The 21,046-nt window shown below is 42.8% G+C and overlaps 2 protein-coding genes across 2 annotated transcripts in view; one reads left to right on the forward strand and one right to left on the reverse strand.

The window, feature by feature from the left end:
* Window positions 1–21,046, reverse strand: part of LOC116427348 (uncharacterized) — a 153,637-nt gene that overhangs the window by 52,222 nt on the left and 80,369 nt on the right. The window lies entirely within an intron of this gene.
* Window positions 15,202–19,247, forward strand: LOC116427347 (uncharacterized). Its single transcript, XM_031977583.2, has 2 exons — window positions 15,202–15,883; window positions 18,571–19,247. The coding sequence occupies exons 1-2, from the start codon at window positions 15,202–15,204 to the stop codon at window positions 19,245–19,247; spliced, it is 1,359 nt and encodes a 452-aa protein (XP_031833443.2).

Below are 21,046 nucleotides of genomic sequence, written 5' to 3' on the forward strand. Positions count from 1 at the left end.
TGCACGGCTCAGCCATCGATCTGCACGGAATTCGATGTTACATTCCTGTCCGCCCCCGGATCCGCAATGTCCGACATGGCGTTTCGAATTTGCCGCGTGTCTCCGTTGCCCGCGGTACCGCTTCGGACAGATCAATTCGACAGCGGCAACATATTTCCCGCGCGTATCGCCCTCACTGACAACCAACAAACCGCCCACCCAATTGTTCAGCATCGATTCTGTGGACGCTGTCTCGTTCTCCTTCGGAAATCGATTTACAAACAATCGTCGGGAGCAATGTGATAGTCGACTATTCGAAACTTCCCGCCATTTTCGTTTCGCAACGTTCAGAGTGAAGCGAGTCTTTGATTTTAGATTTTAACCCTTTGCGCTTGGAAACTTCCCGTTAGAATCATTTGACGCTTCCCGATGAAACAGACACTATTTTTGTTCATGATTATAACAAAATCTATGCAGTAGAAAATGAATAAATATCCACATATGAATACGAATTAACAATGAATTCAACAGTTTCAATAATTTTATGAAACGAATATATTTTGTAACTTTCAAGTTACAGTGACGTTAAACTTTCACGCCTAAGCGTATATAAGTTTAAGTTAACTGATTACTTGATTTTATTCACCACTTTGGGTGCAAAATGAAATAAATCAACAAGATGCTGATATAATGATATGTGACTTCAAAGTTACATGGGCTTGCAGAGGGTTAAGAAACGAAGATATTTTATAGAAATATTTCAGATATCGGTGCATTATAGGAAACTTGATATTATATATAACACTTTGTAATTTTGTTGTATTAAATCAAATGGTGAGTGAGAGTCACCTCTCAAGTGCAAAGGGTTGAAATGAAGATTGTGGTTGAAGGGTTGAAGTTAGAAACAGGTAAGTAATTGAAAAATTTCAGGGACCTATAAACTCGTTGTTTACAGATGTTAAGTAATTGTTTCTATTTCATTAGCGTAAGTTGCGACTAGAATAATGGAAAACGTTAGAAATTGCTATAGCATTCACGTCAGCGAACGTGTCAACTAAAAGGACTGTTCACACTGATTCCTACAAACTATTCTTCAGAGTGCATTTCAAATGAAACATTTCTAATAATACAGTTACCGAGAAAATCCTGCACAAGGAATTCGAACTGCAAAGGGTTGATGGGATGACGAAGTACTTCTTCGAAGTGTAACGACAGCGTAGGTCGCACATTTTATCTTCCCGCGTCGGTCACTTGAAAACCGACTGTTTTTCAAGGTGCATTTCAAATGAAACATTTCTAATAATACAGTTATCGAGAAAATCCTACACAAGGAATTAGAAGTGGAAAGGGTTGATGGGATGACGAAGTACTTCTTCGAAGTGTAACGACAGCGTAGGTCGCACATTTTATCTTCCCGCGTCGGTCACTTGAATCGCGATTCAATTCAATTAAAGGGTCGTCCCGGCGGAAGGGGGAGGAGGAACTTCGACCCACCCTCTTACACGAACGCCCTTTAATGGCCGGCAAACACGCGCGAGAAGTAATTCGCCCGGAATGTCTGCAAAGTGCGCGAGTAATTTGCGTATCTAGTTCGTTGTTTAGCTATGTTTTGCATATACAGTCTTAGATATAATAAGTCTTACATATAATATTAAGCTTCTTACAATCCATGTATATTTGAAATATTGAGATAACAACTTTGCTTCTTGACTTAGTTATCTTCCCTCGTTCAATTCGTTTTAAAGGATGCCGTATATAACTCATTGGAAACTGTTGAATATTTCCAGTGAAAAACATCCGAGTGCAAAGGGTTGATAGCACCGAGGACCGTGCTCGTTAATTTCGGGAACAGGGTTTGTACTCCGTTGATTTCATTGAATTAATAACGGTGTCTTCTGACGGGGAACGTTCGTTGGACGAAACGGATGTACGCACGTTGAACCACTTTATAATGCGATTTTGAATTGCGACGGAGCTTTATGTGGACAGCTTTCAACTTGATGTAACGAAATGGCGTTGACCCCTTGGCCTATAACCAGTGAGACTCGTGAAGATTTTCAACATGATTCAACAAATATATATAGTACTTCATTCGAATTCGAAGTAAATATTATTCCTCTGTAATCAACTATTATATTTAAAATATTGTAGAAGAAAGAGAATTTTATTAGAAACAGTATAATTATTTCTTGACAACTCACAATAAAACACTATTTATATACTCACATGCTCTTGTCTCACTCACTCACTTTCTAGAACATTCTTTCATTACCATGCATTAACTTCACATATATTTGGAATATTCTAGATTCATAAGAAAAAACGAACATTATCAACATATAGAACAAAATAAATATAATCTAGAATATTCCAATACTTTGAACATTCATTCAAAACGCGCTCACACACAGTCGCGTCATTCATCTATTGCACACACATTCGTCACTCATCAATATATCTATACACACTCAAACACATCCATTCCCACAATATAGATATAACAGATTAGAATTTCTCTCTTTTCCCAATAACTTATTAATGACAAAGTAGGCGTATCTATCAGAGTCAAGAAAGAAATCGTAGGCCAAGGGGTTAACCCGTCGGTCGTCAATGTAGCGATTCCCGTGAAAATCCAATTCGAAAACGGAATGTTGAGAATTCATTTCATTGGACGATATGACGGATTAGCGAACATTGAGTAGGAAGTTTAGTAACAGTTGCAGCGAGCTTTGCGTGGGCGAGCTGTTAATTACTCGATAAAATTCGCGCTTCATTTGTTGTCGGACGTGTCGGGGTTATTTGCGTTCCGACCTGTTGGCTGTTTTCACTGTACACGATTAAAATGGTTGGAGCAACGTAAACCGCGCTTTTGTTTGCAATATTGCCAGTGACTCGCTGACGAAAACGAATGATTATTGGATTCAATCTATACATCCGGCGCGGAGTTCTTGAAAATACTGTTCGCTTGCTCGCCGTACCAAGAATAAGATTACGCGGCAGCAGCATTTCGTTGCATTCAAAGTTTATCTTCGCATTCGTGTTTACGCAGAATCGTGTTCGTGCCTTTTGTCATTTTTGTTTACGATCGACGCGGGGAAAAACGAAGTTCGGGTTCAGAATTCCACGCGGTGTTTCTGTGCAACGTTCAAGCATAATTTGATGCGATTTTATTTGCACTGCTTCCCGTAGATATGTGTTCTTGCGGATAAATTGGAGTTGGACGTTGTCGATGATATTTTGACAGACGAAAACTGGCGAATATTTTGATAAATGGGAGCTTTGTTATTATACCTTTGTTCTCTTCCTTAGATGTTTGAGTTTTGTCATTTTTGTTTACGATCGACGCGGGGAAAACGAAGTTCGGGTTCAGAATTCCACGCGGCGTTTCTGTGAAACGTTCAAGCATAATTTGATGCGATTTCATTTGTATGCTGAAGAGTGACGAACAGTGAAGCTGCGAGCAAACGGTAGCAAGGTAAACGAAGTTCCGAGTAAGAGAAAAGGAAACAGAGAAAGTTGCAGAAAAGTTAAGGAAGTTAGAAACGCGTATCTACGTTGTGCCGCTTGATGGAACGGTGTCATTCAATTACATCATGAAGAAGTGACACTAGTTTTTTTGAAAATTATTTGTATACTTGTCGTACAACAAGCTGTAGTTTTTCGAGACGAGTATACTCGTCGTCACATAACAAAACTCTCATTCCTTCGCGGCGAGTATACTCGTCACTACAAAAAATTGTCACTTCTTTGCGACGTTACACAACAATATTCTCATTTCTTCGCGACGAGTATACTCGTCGTTCACAGCTGAGAGGCGCGAAACTCCTCAATAAAGTGGATTCCGTGAAATCGCAGTGAATCGGCGGTACGAAGGAAACCGTAGCGAACGATCGCGTTTCGATGAAGCCGGCGGCGCGGATCGGCCGAGTTCAAAGCCTCCGAGGATCAGAGAACGAACGTCTGAATGAAATCTCGAAGGTTAGGTTGCCAGGCAAAAGGAAGCAGCGGCGCGGCGTGCCGGCGCCGAGCGTTACACGAATCTCGCGAGTAGAGGGAGGTCTATTAAGCGATGTTAAACGCCCGGCATTCTGCCGCGTGATGAATGGGCCACGCGAGATTCCTGCAAGGCCGCCGCCAACTGAATACATCACTCGGGTAATTCGATATTCGTTGTCTTATCGTTCCGGGAAGTTTTTGCCCGTCCCTGGCACCCCCGCGAGCAATTAGTCTGCCATCGAGGAACGAGAATTTATCGTCCGCGCCGATAAACTCGTCCGTCGAACACCCTTAGCCGGGGCTGGCTTCGATCTTACTAAACGCAGAGTGGCATTTTAACGATCCGCGTTCACCTTGTTTAACCCATTCGAGACCAATTACAGAACAAACGCGGCGCACGGTCGAATAGACTCGTTATGTAGGAGTTAATCCTTTGAACTCTATACGCTCCAATGTCGCACCAGTAATATTAAATATTTTAATCTTGAAGAAACTACCCTAAAATTGTTCGATTCTCCACACATCCAAATTTTGCATCGAGAAGGAAAAGAAATGTTATAGCATTTCTCATTTTCGCTGGGAATACTATAAAAATTAGTTGCAGTTGCTGATACATTACAAAACACGTGGATGCTATGGCGATTTTCATTGTGATGCAAAATGACGTAAATGACAACCTTGAAATTTATAAGCCACATTAGCAGGAATTTCATTCTATACAGCCTTAACTTTTTGAAATTATTATGCACTTTAACCCTCGGACTACGGCATTTTCAGTTTTCAGTGTTAAGGTGAATCATGTTTACATGGGAGAATAATTACTTTTTAAATTTTCAGTAGGAAAGAAGGTCTAGGCTCTTAAGTGTCTCACGCAAAAATTGCGATTAATGGGTTAATACTAGAATTCTTGTACTAGTTAGATTAGTTCGAAGATTAGTTAGATTCACTAAGATTTTAACTAGTTCGCAGTTTAGAGAACAAGTGCATTCGTTCAACATTGTCTGACACGTGTCTACATTTAAAAATTATATAACAAGATTTCTACAATCACGTTGATTTATTTAATAACTCCAGCGTCGAAACTCAAAAGTTTCCGTTCAATTATACAATTAATCGCTCGCGAATCCGCGACTGTAATTTAAACCGATATTTATTAATACAGTTTATCGCGCAGTTATTTCATATTGATAACACCTGTAAATTGAATAACGGTTAACAAATCCTTCGGAAAAATGCGTTCCAGAGTGAAACTGCGTGGGCGGTTCGCTGGGAACAGTCGGTCGAAAGTTATTAAAATCTTAAAAAGTAGTTGAAGAAACTTCCCGATTAGATAATCCGCGAACCTGCTGTTTCACCTCTATAAAATGCCTTCCGCCGGATCTCGCAATGATGAACTGTCACGTATAAGATCGATAGCCGCGAATGCATAATTCAATCATTACGGTTCTCTTTCCTCCTAATATTCAAGATTTCGGTACGCGATTAAATTATCCGATGAAAATATTTTTAAACGTTTCAAAAATCCTCATCCACGTTAATTATTAATTACACTTCGTAAAGACGATATGTTCTTAATAAAATATTGTGGCATGTGTTTGAATGTGTACAATAGATGAATGACGCGACTGTGTGAGCGCGTTTTGAATGACGTTCAAAGCATTGGAATATTCTAGAGTATATTGATTTTCTCTATATTGATTTTTATGTTAATTCGTTTTTCATGAATCCGGAATATTCCAAATATACGTGGGGTTAATGCATGGTAATGAAAGAATGTCCTAGAAAGTATGCGAGCGAGATAAGAGCATCCGAGTGTATAAATAGTGTGCTCGTTGTTTGATTTGGTGATTGTTTCATTGTGAGTTCTCATGAAATAATTATACTGTCTCAAATCAAATTCTCTTTCTCCTGCAATATCATCGCGGAGACCGTATCGCAGAAAATGCTGGTAGCGAACGGGTTGATTTCAACGTAAACGCCGAGCGCAGTGAAAGTTACGCTCGAAATTTCACAGAAGATCGCGGTAATATTGATCCTAGATGAGGAGACAGTTCCATTACACCTAATCCCCGATTTACACGGCAGATTGGTTCCCCGAAAATGCCGTGTAAATCGAAATTGTACGATTCGAGTCTATAATTTACATCGAAAGGAAATGCACGCGTAATGAATTCAATAAATTCGTGTGGAACGGTATTATCTATTTTTCGTCAAATAAAAAATTGTACATATATTTTCAAGTAAAGATTCGTCAATCCAACAAGACAGCATACGTAACTGACAAAACAAAACTCAAAATTACATAATTAAATTCGAATGCCGCGCGAATCGAGGACAAAGCGAAGTATCATTTGCCGAGAATAATTGCTCAACGCTAAGAAAGTTACGCGAACGAGCCGGCCGGCGTCGAAACTTAACGGAGCCGTTATTAATATTAGTTCACGGTAATAACGGGGAAGTTAAGGGCGTGTAATGAGTTACAGACGAGCACCGCGGACCAAGTTGTTGCACTTTCATCCCTCGCGTAATCGATAACGTCGATGCGCCGCTAATGAATACTCGACGAGCTGCCTCGTCCCCCTCGGGGCCGCCTGTTTTCCATTTCCCGCGCGAAAAGGGAAACGCTCCGACGTGCGCGGGAGTTTCTTTATCTCGTTTCCGTTTAATTTACCCTCCAGCGAGCCGGTAACTCGCCGGGCAAAGGTTGCCGGTCGAAAACACGTTCGAAATTAAAAGGAAACGCGAACGCGACCGGCGAGGCTGAACCTTCGCGCGATTCCCAATAATCCCGGCGACTCGACCTTCGCCGTGAACGCATTGCGCCGCGGAAACGCAGATTTGAAGTTCGAAGTTCAAAACGGTTCGTGTCGCTGGCTTTCGATGATGCCGAAGTCTCTTTCATTATTCTGTCCTTTCGCGATCGTCACGATCGAGCTCTCGCAGAAATGACGGGCACCGTTTAATCGGCGTCGCTGCTGCTTCGATCGTTGATTAAACGAATATCGATTGAGTAACGACGAATTGCCAAGGTAAAAAGAGCAACAGAAGGTTCGTTAAAGGGATCGTTATGGTTTATTTAATTCCACCGGGGGCAAGTGGATGACGGTGTGTCTCCGAAGGAATTTGCGGGACTTTCCCTTGTCGACTCGGCGCGTTCCAGCTTACGATTACGGCGTGGAGTATAAAAGAGAGTTCAGAATCTTTGAGCCGAGCCGCGAGCTCGAAGGAACTCGGAGATTTATTTACGGAAATCCGCGGTGCTTGCCTTCCGAGGCGAAGACGGAAATAAACTGCACGCGAGAGTTGAAGCGGTGCGAATGAGAAAGCTCGGTGGAGTGTGAATCGTTGGATGTTCGTTGTTTATATAGCGTATGAATAAATCGACGAGTTATTTGGCATTGTTCGCGAGAAGGACGTTCCGCGCGGCGAAAGAATCCGCTCTCACCGGCGAGCTATCGCGCTCTACGGTCATGAATAAAGTGAATTCATAAGCGGGGCGAGCAAGTGTTGAGTAACATTCCTCGTCAACCTCGCGGTGTGCGCATGGCACACGCTGCACAGCGAACGTATGCAAATAGATGCATTCTCCGTGCCTCGCACACGGTCGAGGGCATAACTTACGGTGCACAAGAAATGTTCGGCGTTATTCGGGTATAATACACCGCAATCCGGGAGATGCTGGTTCCCGAACAGCATACCTGCTAGGACCATCAGACAGTTCGTGCTCGATTATTCTAGTATATCGCATCGGTTACTTGGTCATTTCTTCGTAGATCTTTTCCGTAGCCTTGAAAATGAGGATTCCGAGAAATGGCTGAAACTTGAGGTACTTCTGTCTCGATTGATCTATTGTCTAGCATTGTTAATATTAGAACTATCGAGCATTTGAACCGTTTTTTGCACATTTCTTTATGAGAGCTATAGTGAATTTATTGAGATTTCCAGTGTTAAAACAAAACTTGCAACACATGGCGCTGAATTATATATCAATTGCTTAATTGCTAGAAAAAAGGAAAACTGCGTGCAATTTCTTGCTGCTCAACTAATTAGATCATTTGTCCGCTTAGTCTTCGAAATCTGAACATTTCGTCTCATCGAAATGCCTTCGTCCTGCTCTTGGTTTCTCGCTTTGAGGTTCACGTGGAGTTCATTCAATTACAGCTTAATATGACGCTCTATTTATTCAACAATATTTAGAAGTCGTTGAAATGTTACCTTTAAACGCTACAATCGCGACACTACAGATAAATACAGAAAAAATTCTTAAAACAAATAGACGTTGCAATAAAATAGTCCGACTCGACACAGGACTGCTAAGGGTAATCATCGAAACTCCGTACAAATCAATCAGCATACTCATCGCACCGTGCAGCGCGATGCATTGTATCCGGAGTAACGAGCGCTTTATTTCGCAGCGTCCGGTTTCGAAGTTGCACGCGCGAGTCTCGCCTCCTGTTGCCATAAAATTCCCTCGCAGAAATTGGAAAGCACCCTCTTCCGTCGGTTCGACGTCTGCAATCCAGTCTCGTAACGGCCGGGACGCGAGCGCGTCGTTACGCGGTGCCGAGGGAAGACGCTCGAGCGACGAGCTCGCGGGAGGAAGACAGTGTGACGCCCGGCGCGCGTCTGCGCCGGGCGTCCTTGAACCGGCCGCGAATAAGCGTGCATCGCCGGTGTTTTCCCAGATTTCCCAGAAGGCCGCGGTCACTCACTATCGCCGGCATTCGCTTCGATTATCGACCGGCCGGCCCGCGGACGCGGGGAAATGTGCATCGAACCGACCGCCGTTAATTATTCGCCCGCGCTCGCCGGGAACACCAGCCGCGATTAACGCGAGATTCCATTGTCGCTCAAAGTGTGGAAAAACGTACCTCCACGCGAGAAACGCGCGTTTCGTTCTGATTCCGATAACGTTCCTTTGTCCGACGATCGCCTCCGATCGCATTGTCCGTCGCCGGTTCGAACTGACGTTCGTTTTTGCGAAACGCACTCGTTCCTCCGCAACAACCCCTCGGCCTACGATATCGCGTTAGACTCGCGATGAAAATTTTAATTCGAGAAATCTAAGCGTTATTTATTTTCTTCAACGCGTTGAACGCCGCACGATTTCATAGAGAAAAATAGACGAAAAGTTATAATATTAAATCATTTGACTGAATTGGATTATCGTTGCATGTTCATCAAACTGAATACCACAGCAATGGGTACTGTTATTTGTAATGTAGAAATGTTTGCGAATAGTCATCGTTTAATTCAGTGAATTATAGCAATTCGATTTAACGTGTTAACCGTTCGGATGCTAAACAACTTTCGTGGATATTTACCAAAAATGAAGTAATTGGGTGCATACAAGAAAATTAATAAGAGTATTTATCTAACGAGATCACAAATATTGTGTTATTACAAGAATATCGAAAAATAACATTCAAATAAATTTACTTTGATTTATCTCTTGAAGAATATAGTAGGAAAATTATAATTATATTGATGAAAAGAAGCGCACTCAGCACTCAAACGGTTAAATATAAATTAAATATTACTTTTCTATTATCGATCGTTAACCTTTGGAGTAAACATAGACACAGAAGCATCAAAATTCATCTCCTAATAAATTGTCAATGATAAATTAGTTGCATCGATAGTTAATTCGATAGTTTCGGAATAGTGTTAAACCAGTTGCAGCGATACACTTCGTTCGGAACAATTGTTGCCTGTTTTCGAAGCGTGTTTTATTGAAATTTCCGAGGTTTGTTGTGTTTTGCTTCTGTACTATTTGGTTTAGTCGCGTATCGTTTATATTCTTGTTTTTCTATTATCCGTTATGTAGGATAGTGTCTTGTTAATACTCGAATACCGTGAATATTCAACGGAATATGGAGATTTAAGGGAAATATCAATTTGCTGTTTGTTTTGTTAGAGCGCGGGATTCCTCTGTGCGACGTATATTTTAAGTGTTATTGGCCACTTTGTATAATAGAAATAAAAAGAGGATAGCGGCGAAGATAGATTGTTATCAGTGGTGAGATCAGGGTGTGTCCGATGATCCGATAGGATGATACAGCGACCTTGCTCGTTCGACCCATTCGATGCTTCGAGACGACCATAAAGGGGCAACCTCTGAGCATCTGTCTCAATTCCCTAAGTCAGTACGTAACCAGGGTTAACAAGGATGAATGTGGACACTGTAATATTTGTCTTGCCAATTTTACGCCTCTATTGCTGTCGCACCCGAAATGAGAGGGTCGGACATTAATTAGTTGCGAGTGTATTGTCGCATCCAAGCTCTGAAACTTCATGTTGTTCCATAACGTTCGATAATCGCTGAAAATTATATCGTAGGAACTACGGTTGCGACGTTAGACATTTTTATATGAAACAATCCTTCAAAGTAGCATAAAATATTTCACTCGACAATATTTTTCACAATAAATATCCATTACTTCTGTTGAAGTATCGATATCGGTATCAAGAGTGTCACGCGAAGCGAACGGAAAAACGTATGCAAATAACGCGAGCACGACGTGAACCGTAACTCAGACGCGAAACAGGCATCCCCTCAGGCTCGATTAGCCTGCGTACAGTTCGAACCGTTTAACCCTTTGCGGACGAGGACACTTTAACCCCTGGCCGTACAATGACGAGCGAGACTCGCGATGAAGATTTCGGAATTGGTTCGATAAACATGAATATCGTTCAATGCGCATGGATCAGAGCGAAAAACTATTTTGTTATTATCAATATACTATCTTGAAAGAGAATTTCTACATAAAGCGCAGCGGACTTCTTTGCGTCTTTTCCTGCTGATAGAAACATTCTGCACGAGCTTAGTAGCAAAAGTAAATAATACGGCGAGGGGTTGAAGTACACGAAGCTGACAACATATGACGCTAAATTATACACTGAACGCTTAAACAATGGAGCAAAAGGAAACTATACACTGATCTCTTACTATTCAACTAATTAAATGATTCGTTTGGAACTTAACACTTTGCACTCGGAAGTATTTCGTTAGAAATAACACTTTCTAACTAGAAGATGATATTTTCTAAAATTAACTCAAAGAGAAATAACAAGTAAATTGAGAAACAAAGCTCTTTTATCCCAACAATTCACACACACTATACACGGTTCAATATTAACAATAGGTTTACGGGCATTTATTGTACACTTGATTCTATTATTCCTAAAAGAATTGACGCTCGTTTATTTAGATCGTGGAAACTGGAGATTCGATAGGTAATTGGGGCACATGTCAGTGTGATTGCATCAATCAAAATCAGCGTGAACATTTACAAAATAATTTTTCTAAAATCCAATATGCGTCAATTTAAAATTTTATAATTTTACTTCGTCAAACCAGGTGGTGACTGAGAGTCTCTCGAGTGCAAAGGGTTAATACTCCAAATACGAACATTTCATCTCGCCAAAATGTCGACGTCCGGCCGCAAAGGGTTAATCGCTCGCGCGGCCCGTGTATCGGGGAAGACGCATCCCACTGACAGCAGGCGGTCAGGCAAACGGCGAGGGAAAAAGGAAATTTACAACTTCGTAGAAAGTTTTCCTCGAGCGGAACCGTCGCGGATCAATACCACGTACCCGCCGAACGTGGTCCTCTCCGTTCGCGGCCGCTTCGAGCCCGATTGAAAAATAGCTCACGCCTCCCCGGTCAACGCGAGGTTCAGGACTTTCCGTTCCTTTCTCCTTTTGTTCCCGTCGCCGTCTTCCGAATTCCGCACGGCGAACAAGAGGAAAACTAGGAGAAAGGGACGCGACAAGCGTGGACGCGTCGCGAAACGATAAATCGCTTTACGCGCCGAACGGTCGCGCAATGGCCGATTCGGCTGTTTCAGCCAGGCGAACGACAATTTCAATGATTCCATTTGAACTTCGAAACCTCTGCTTCCCGAGGTAGTGGACTGCGCGAGGAGTAAGGTACCAATTGCTTTCCTTTCATTCGCGTACTCATAAACTCACGTGCTTCGTTGGAATTTTGGAGTTTCCGTTGCGCACGATTTGTTGTGATTCTTGGAAATGTTGTGTGAGAGAAACTGTGCACGCTTTTCTGTTTCTTATTTCAGTGTTGTACTATACTTTCGATAATTTGATTCTTTTATGGTTATGATGTATAATCAATATTTCTTACAATTGTAATATTTTGTGAATTACTTTGTTATGCTGTCTTGAGAGGTCCGGCCTTCTTTTAAGGACTATGATATTTGGCAGAGGTTTGTGTTTATTATGTACCAATAATTTCTCCGCCTTCTTTTTAATTAATATTCTTAACATATTCTATACCGTATAATTGATTTTAATGAATTAAGGAAAAAAAGTTATTCTGTATGTCACATGTTTATGGATTATACGGGGTTTAATATTGTGAGTAAAACTTTATAATTTTAGTATATCAAATGGATTGGCGAATAAAGGTCACCTCTCGATTGCAATTAATGATGCATTAATATTGATCTATTTATTATATACTTCATAACTGACTCTTATTCTGTATTGTCATATATGTAGTGATATCTTGTCGAAAAAATTCGAAATATAACTAAAACGGACAAAATGGCCACTGCGGTAGGTCCAGCATTTCAGGACACAGTGGAATTGAGTTTGGGAATCGAGAATTAATGATGCATTAATATTGATCCATTCATTATATACTTCGTAATTGATTCTTATTCTGTATTGTCATATATGTAATGATATCTTGTCGAAAAAATTCGAAATATAGCTAAAACGACCAAAATGGCCACTGCGGTAGGTCCAGCATTTCCGGACACGGCGGAATCGAGAATTAATGATGCATTAATATTGATCCATTTGTTATATACTTTATAACTGATTCTTATTCTGTATTATCATACATGTAATGATATCTTGTCGAAAAAATTCGAATAGCTAATACATCCAAAATGGCCACTGCGGTAGGTCCAACATTTCCGAACACGGCGGAATCGAGTTTGGGAATCGAGAATTAATGATGCATTAATATTGATCCATTTATTATATACTTCGTAATTGATTCTTATTCTGTATTATCATACATGTAATGATATCTTGTCGAAAAAATTCGAATAGCTAAAACATCCAAAATGGCCACTGCGGTAGATCCAGCGTTTCCGGACACGGGAATCGAGTTTAGCCGACACGTTTCGGTCGGGAACCCGCTCGCACGTGCGCCACGGCGAGGACGACCGTCTCCGGCGAACAAAGAATCGAGACGCGGACAGCTTGGCTAGCTGCCTGGCGCACTTGACCCTGCACTTGCACCCGGTCTCGCTCGTGAGCGCGATGCAGGAGCCTCGCGCGGAGTCACGGACGATTCCTGTATTAACCGTTCTAGTGGCACGCAGCGTCGTTCGGATTTCGCGTCGAATAACGCCACGTTCTGCGGCGATTCGATCGACGGTTGTGATTAGATTGTAGCCTGTGCTTCTCGGAAACAAATGTTTCATGATATTTTATTTTCGAGAACGCTGCGTTGCGATATCTCCGATGAAAGTGATGGAGTTGTTAGTAGATTGTGGATTCTTATGTAATAATTTAGAGCGCACAGGATGTAGGGAATTATCAAATACTTGAAATCCAGAGATTTCTATGGTACTCATTAGGGAAAACCATTCTCGACCGTAATTCTGTCTTTCCAATTGTGTTCTTAACACTAGAACTACCGTACCGGTGAAAATGACTAGTTTCAGTTTTTCTGTTTCGCAATTATTGATATCTTCGAAGCATTGAATATTCGAAATGACTTTGAAAAGAAATAGTTTCACTCGAATACTATAACGAATGTCCGAAGAAACCGAAAATAATCTATTACTAGAATATTCATAGCGATCACATTTCAATCGTATCAAATGCTCGGTAGTTCTAGTGTTGATTTGAGTTTACTGGGTCATCGCATACAATGTGATTTATTCGTGTTTCTTCTATTATAAGGAATTCTATTGAATTAATTAATTTCTTCTATTGAAAGAATCAAGGTAAGCATCGCTGAATCTTATCAGAATGTATAGATAGGCAATCTATACACGATGAAGGATATTTTAGATTAAAACACCATTGTGTAATTTGTACATCGCAAAAAAGGAAGATACATTTAATGAGCGTCATAATTGCCATGCGGCTATATAGCCTTTTACTGTTTCATACGTTGCGAATTTTTATTTTGATGCAATCGAAACATTTATGGACCACTTTTTCGTACGATGCAAATGGGTTAAAATAGAAGCACAAAGAAAGCTGTATTATCTACGGGACGACAAAATGAGATCCGCAATCTGCTTGCCGTTGATTGCTAATTAAGTTTCCAACTGTCTCTAGAATTAGTGCTCTCACGTGACTATGGCTCGAAGTGATTCCTTCGTCGCAGTTCAGCACGTTCGCGGTAACGTGAACGAGTGAATAAATTTTGAAAAATAAAATACGTTCGTACTCGCAATATTTATGGACTACCTAACATAAACACACCCTAAAGCGGGGAACCTAGACCGATATCTACGCGGGCCGCTTCACGTGACGCGACACGTGCGAACCGACCCTCACGCGTGCACGCAATCCTTCGCTCACCTGCGACTGACGCGAGTACGCCGGTTTTCTCGGTGAAAGCGAAAGCAACGGGTCTCGACGCGGCGGACCGTTGTCATCGATTGTTTTGGCGTTTGGAGGACGACGGATCTGCGTAGCGGATCATCAGATTCATTGAATTGAGAAAAGTATTATAATTGAAAGGATCACCGCTGAGAAAGTATAGAAAAATATAAAACATAAAACATTTAAAAGTATAGAACATTTTGTTCTCCAACGAATGATCATGTTCATAGAAATAGCACCATAAAACTACACATTCGCCACGATACCTATTCCACAAACTAGCTTCCCCAAAGAAAAATCATTAAACCCATCCATTATTCACGCCCCGCGACGCGATTCCGTAAGAAGCGACTGCTCCCACGTCCATTATCCAATTTCCAGCCGCCATTTCCTTATCAGCGATCGAGCCCGAACAATTATCCCGCATCCTCGCCACCCCTAGCCTATCGCGTCCAATTGAAACATAAAACCGAGGCGAGATAAGGGTGGCAGTCGGTCGGTTCCCGGAACGGTACGTCAATTCTCGCGGTCCCGATAAAATCACGCCCGTATATATTTCCGCGCGCGCGTTCCGCTCCCCATTCCCGAGTCGCCCGGCCGAGGAGCCGCTTCTGCCGATAAGCATCGAGGATGCTCGCCGAACTCCATCTCCTGATCTCCGCGACCCTGACGGTTCACGGGAGCCGCGATTTCTTCCGTCCCGCGGACGTCGTTGGCGCCGAAGCCGTCGTCGCGTGCGCGAACGAAGCCGCCCGGAGTCTGTTCAACCCCGAAAGGAGGATCGACGTGATCGACCTCGACGCCGGTGACCTGGGCAACGCGATCGCGCGAACCTTGACGAGGGACTCCGGCATTTTCGTCGCGAACAGGTGGCGGCCGGTCAAGAACGAACGGATACCGGGCTTCGTCGTGATCGAGCACGGCGGATTTCCGAGTTCCCGGCGGATGCTGATGCCGGGAGAGCCGGCTTTGCGCACGCTGCAGTTCCTGTTCGTGACGAGAAGTGGCGTCGACGCTGTGCGCTCTTTCGCGGGAGATTTGCGGGACGCGAGCTATCGGGACGTGGCGTTCCTGGTGTTCGACGAGGCGGCGGCCACCGGCACTGTCGTCCGTGCGAACTCGACGGGAAAGGAGATTACGTTGAGATCTGTGGGATCCTGCGGCCCGTCCGGCACCGACGCCCACCGAATTCCGGCGTTCACCGCCGACGCCCGCCGCTACTGCCCCTCCGGCGGCTGCTCCGTCAAATATGGAATGGTGGCCGACCAGACCGTCAGATTCTGGCGCAAAGAGGACACGCTCAAGCTGAAACGTGAGCAACCGCGCGATCCGATTGGCACGCGAGCGCTCCTCGGGAGTCGCCTGGTATTCGGCTGCATCGCGAGGCGCTTTTCGCAATAAGGACCGGAATGGACGGAGTGGGTTCTATGGGATATTGTGGGTTTGATTCTTCGGGTTATCGGGGGGCTGTGGAATTGTCACGTTCAACCCGGCGTCAACCACCGGTCCACACGAATGAAACAGTTTTCTACGTACTAATATAGTAATCCCGGCTGAGCCCCCAATTTAGTGGGGCTACTATTATTATAGATATTGAAAAGGTGGATCTTCGGTAAAAAGAGAATTAGGAAACAATACGGACAACACGTAAAAATACAACTTAATACCACGAAGGCCAACACACGACTCTATCAGGCACAAAAATCTTCTCATGCACGCATTTCCACTCGCTTTTAACACACACCCCCATTCGCTCTGTCTTTCTCACCCTTGCACCCTTCTCGCTCGCATCTTTCGTCCATAGTCAAAATTCATGCAGTCGTGTACACGCTTTTCCCGCGGTCCAGTCGCTCGGTTCCAGACACTCTTCCTCGCATTCTTTCAGCCACTCGAGATTTTCTAAACGCAGTCACACTATTTTCTGAACATCCCGGCGCCGGTCCGTCGCAATACGACCTGGTCGCCCTTGCGCACGCACAACGAACCATTCATCCTACAATAAATATTCTAGATACTACAATTATGAGTAACACAATTGGATCACAGTTCGGAAAGAGATCATAAGGCGAGGGGTTAATATTCTAGATGTAGCAGTCACCGAAGTTGCGGGAGCCTACAGAGTTCAAGGGGTTGAAACTATGATACTAGAATATTTTAATGAATCTTGAAGAAACTACAGGATTCGCGTAAGTAACTCAACAACTGGTAGTTGTTGAAACTCGAGAAAATCCGAATATAATCACAACAAACCATTCATCCTACAATACTTTAACCTACGCTAAATAATTCTAGATACTACACTTCTTTACTGCGTTTTTACCTTCGCCGCAGTATTTTTAAGAACTCGCACAATTGCTCAGACTCTGATGATTGGTACTGATAAAGTGGAAAGTACTGAAGTAAACAGATGAATAAACAACTTATCATTTTGTGTACGCCGGATATAGAGACTTCGAAAAAATGCGCCGGGTTGAACGTGTGAAGTCTTGCGTTTCGTTTGGGGAAGAGAGGACGGTTGAAACGTTTATAACGAATATTGTAAGAATATTTTTAATCAGATTCTGGGACGCGTAACATTCCCGTAGCGGTCCGAGCGATGAGATACAATTCCTCGGGACAGGAAGAGGACCTCGTCGAAATGTCGCGACTCTTCAGCGTTTCCCCGGATTAGACCGAATAAATGGATATTATAAAGCTGTTTCGGTCCAAGGATCCCATATCTCTTCCGCGAAAATTCCCGAGTGTAGCTTGTTTCTATTGTACGATTTTATCCCGCGCCCACGACACCGACACGCGGACCGTGTTTGAAAAATGGCCGCGCCAAGGCCGCCTCCTTGGCAATGAAATCGCTCGCGACGTCGCGAACAGTACCGAAAATGGAGCTTACTCATTCGGGCAATTTATCACGGCGCCCGGGGAGCGGGATGCATCAATTATTTTCTCGAGACCCACCCACGCGGCTGAATATACATCCCGATGACTTGACAATACCGCTCTCCGTCGTGAATTAATTAAATCGATTAACGGATTGACTATAGAAGAAACGCTGATTGCATCCAAGGATGCCATGAAACGGAACAACAAAGAAATTCACTGCTTTCACTAATTATTTCGTTACCTAGAATTCGCACTGTAGATCTCATTAATACCTTACTACCATCAATCTCTAATTAAATCGATTAACGGATTGACTATAGGAGAAACGGTGATTGCATCCAACGGAACCAAAGAACAAAGAAATTCACTGTTTTTACTAATTATTTCGTTACTTAGAATTCACACTGTAGATCTCATTAACACCTTACTACCATCAGTCTCCTCAACATACTACCGCAACGACTCATCATCACAACAGAAACACTTCACAACATAAAAACACAGAAGTTTCATACTATTATCCACAATACGTTGAAACCGCAAAACTGCATGTTAAGTGAAAGAAAAGAACAATAAACCAGAACTACAATAGGATTAAAACAGAACTAGAGTCCATCATTCTCTTCAACATTCCACCGTAACGTCTCAACAATCATCACAACAGAAACACTTCACAACATAAAAACACAGAAGTTTCATACTATTATCCACAATACATTCAAACTGCAAAACTGCATTTTATTTCAAAGAAAAGAACAATAAATCAGAACTACAATAGGATGAAAACAGAACTAGAGTCCATCATTCTCTTCAACATTCCACCGTAACGTCTCAACAATCATCACAACAGAAACACTTCACAACATAAAAACACAGAAGTTTCATACTATTATCCACAATACATTGAAACCGCAAAACTGCGTTTTATGTCAAAGAAAAGAACAATAAACCAAAACTACGATAGAATTAAAACAGAACTAGAGGAAAATGTGTGCGAAAGCAATCCGCCTCCCACGTATAACAGTTCGACCCGACATCCCCGAGTGTAGATTAGTCAAAGGGATCGTCCGGCCGAGTTTTCAGTGGAAATACTTGAACGGCTGATTTTCGATTCCCTGTTAGGAAAGGACAACCTCCGAGCAGTGGGCGCGTTGCTCGTCGAGCATTTCGGGGATTACTATAACGTCAGCGTCGATTCGAGCGCGGGCAACAGCATGCCGTGGGCCGACGCGATCGCGAGGCTCATTAGCCGCGACATAGACGTAGTAATTGGCCCGAGGCTGTCGGATCTGGCCACCCTGGTCGACATGGAGATCGTTTGCTGGTACATGTACCGAAACATGCTTTTCGCCGGCCTCGTCCGCTTCCGGGCCATACGAAACGACATTTTGTTGCTGCTCACACCGTTCCATTATTTCATCTGGATCTGCGTGGTCGTTCTTCTGGTAGCTTATATTCTGCTATTGATCGCGCTGCGGCGACTGTTCGCCGCGGGGCTGATCAAGGAACGCGTGAAATTCGAGTACGTCTGCTCGATCATGCTGGGCCAGGGCGTCACGTTCCCGGGGAACTCCGGCCTGCGGCTGGTGATGCTACTCTGGATGGTGTTCTCGCTTTATTTGAGCATCACTTATAACAGCACGTTCACCAGCTCGCTGGCGGAAGTCGAGACCGAGGACCTGCTCAAGAATCTGAAGCAAGTACGTGACTCCGGCCAGCCGCTCGGAGGCCCGGCCGTCATCCTCTCCTATTTCAACGACTCCAGCGACCGGGCTGTGCAGCAGCTGTACTACAGGTAATCTTATCGGCCCGCTGAATTCTTTAACCCCTCGCCCTGTTATCTATTTTTCAACTGTGATCGGTACTTCGTCGCTAATAGTTATTGAGAGAAGAGAAGAATTCTATGGTTATTCTGTCTACGTTTGCCCTACAATAGAATCATTGGTGAGAGAAGAATATCTAATTGCAATTCAAAGTAATTGAGTAATATTTATGTTTGTTAAATTCTACTTTAATTCTTTACCACCAGTACGCGTTAGTGTAAGGCAAGGGGTCAACATTTTTAACAATAGTTCAACAGATTGTTGAACAGTATTCTTTGGAATTAAGTTACAATAGTTTTCTCGGTTTAATCATTCTTTTCTGTTGCATTTTGGAGGTTTACCATAGTTAAGTTTGTTATTATTATTGGAAAAATCGAAATGTCAAATGTACGACTAAGCTTGGAAAATAATTTTCAAAACAACGAATATTCATTAATTTCTGACGAAATATCAATGATATTTTTTACAGCTAACATAAAGAAATACCTTGCATAAATTTACAGAACTGTTCTGTTTCGATGTTCCATGTTGATGCATTGTATAAAAATATAATATTGAATTTGAAAATTTATCACTCTCTCGATACACTCGTACACTCTGAATTGATTTTTCGACTTTCGACTCAAGTTACAATGACGTTAAACTTTCACGCCTGGGCACATAAAAGTTAATCGATTACTTAATTTTATTCACCACTTTGAGTGCAAAGTGAAATAAATCAACAAGACGCCAATATACTGACACGTGGCTTCAAAGTTACATGGGCCTACAGAGGGTTAAACAAAAATCACTGTCAACAGAAAGGTTACTTTCCCTTTATTCTCGTACATTTTCCACTCGCACCGGTTCAGGTGAAACATAGAATAAATTCGCACGCTATCTCTTCTACGCCCATAATTTTCAAGCATTTAAACCTTAACCCGATGATTAAGGGGTTCATCTCACCCTCGACGCCCTTTTTTTGCAATATACTGATATATGACTTCAAAGTTACACGAGCTCATAGAGGGTTAATTCAGTAGAATCTGCAGAAGCTTTTCTATACTCTCAACAATCCTCGTACGCGAAGGAATCGCCATCGCGTATGGTCGGCCTGATTCTGATTTCTCTTGCGCTTTCAACAGTTACAAGCCAATGGGGCCGGAAGAAGCTCTGGAAACAATATTTTCGAGGAACGGGCTGGCCGTGTTGCAGCAGTTCACCGTGTACAGGATGAACTGGGACAACAGAAGCAACAGAAGTCTCCGTCTGTACACGCTGCCGAAGCCCATGTTCAAGTTCCCGGTGTTCCTGTATTCGAGGAGAGGGTATATTTACAGGAGGCCCCTGCGTCATCTTGTCACGAGGTACCGGGAGATCGGGATGATACAGAAACTGGAGAACGTGTTCGTGATAGACGAGGACAAACAGATCGGCCCTCGTCAATCCTCGGACGGGATACTAACCATGAAGCATCTCAGACCTGTATTCGAAATGTACTTCATGTGCCTGGGTGTCAGTTTATTAATACTCGCCGTCGAATTGTTGCACGTTCGAGTTTTCCACCGTTCGCGGACGGACGTCGACGTTTCGGGATGAAACGTTCGTATTTGGAAGACGCGTTCGCTCGTGTTTGTTGTAGGAACTTTACACGAAGGATTTCTTGCGAGTCTCTAAGTCGGAAATAGTTCCACGGATGAAGTGATGTAGTAGTCGTATCGATTGTAGGCACATACGGTGTAAATCAATTTTTATCAACGAAATTTTATAGTGACAGCATCGGTTGCATGTGCATA

This window comes from Nomia melanderi, chromosome 8 (assembly GCF_051020985.1).
Source record: "Nomia melanderi isolate GNS246 chromosome 8, iyNomMela1, whole genome shotgun sequence".
Classification (NCBI taxonomy): domain Eukaryota; kingdom Metazoa; phylum Arthropoda; class Insecta; order Hymenoptera; family Halictidae; genus Nomia; species Nomia melanderi.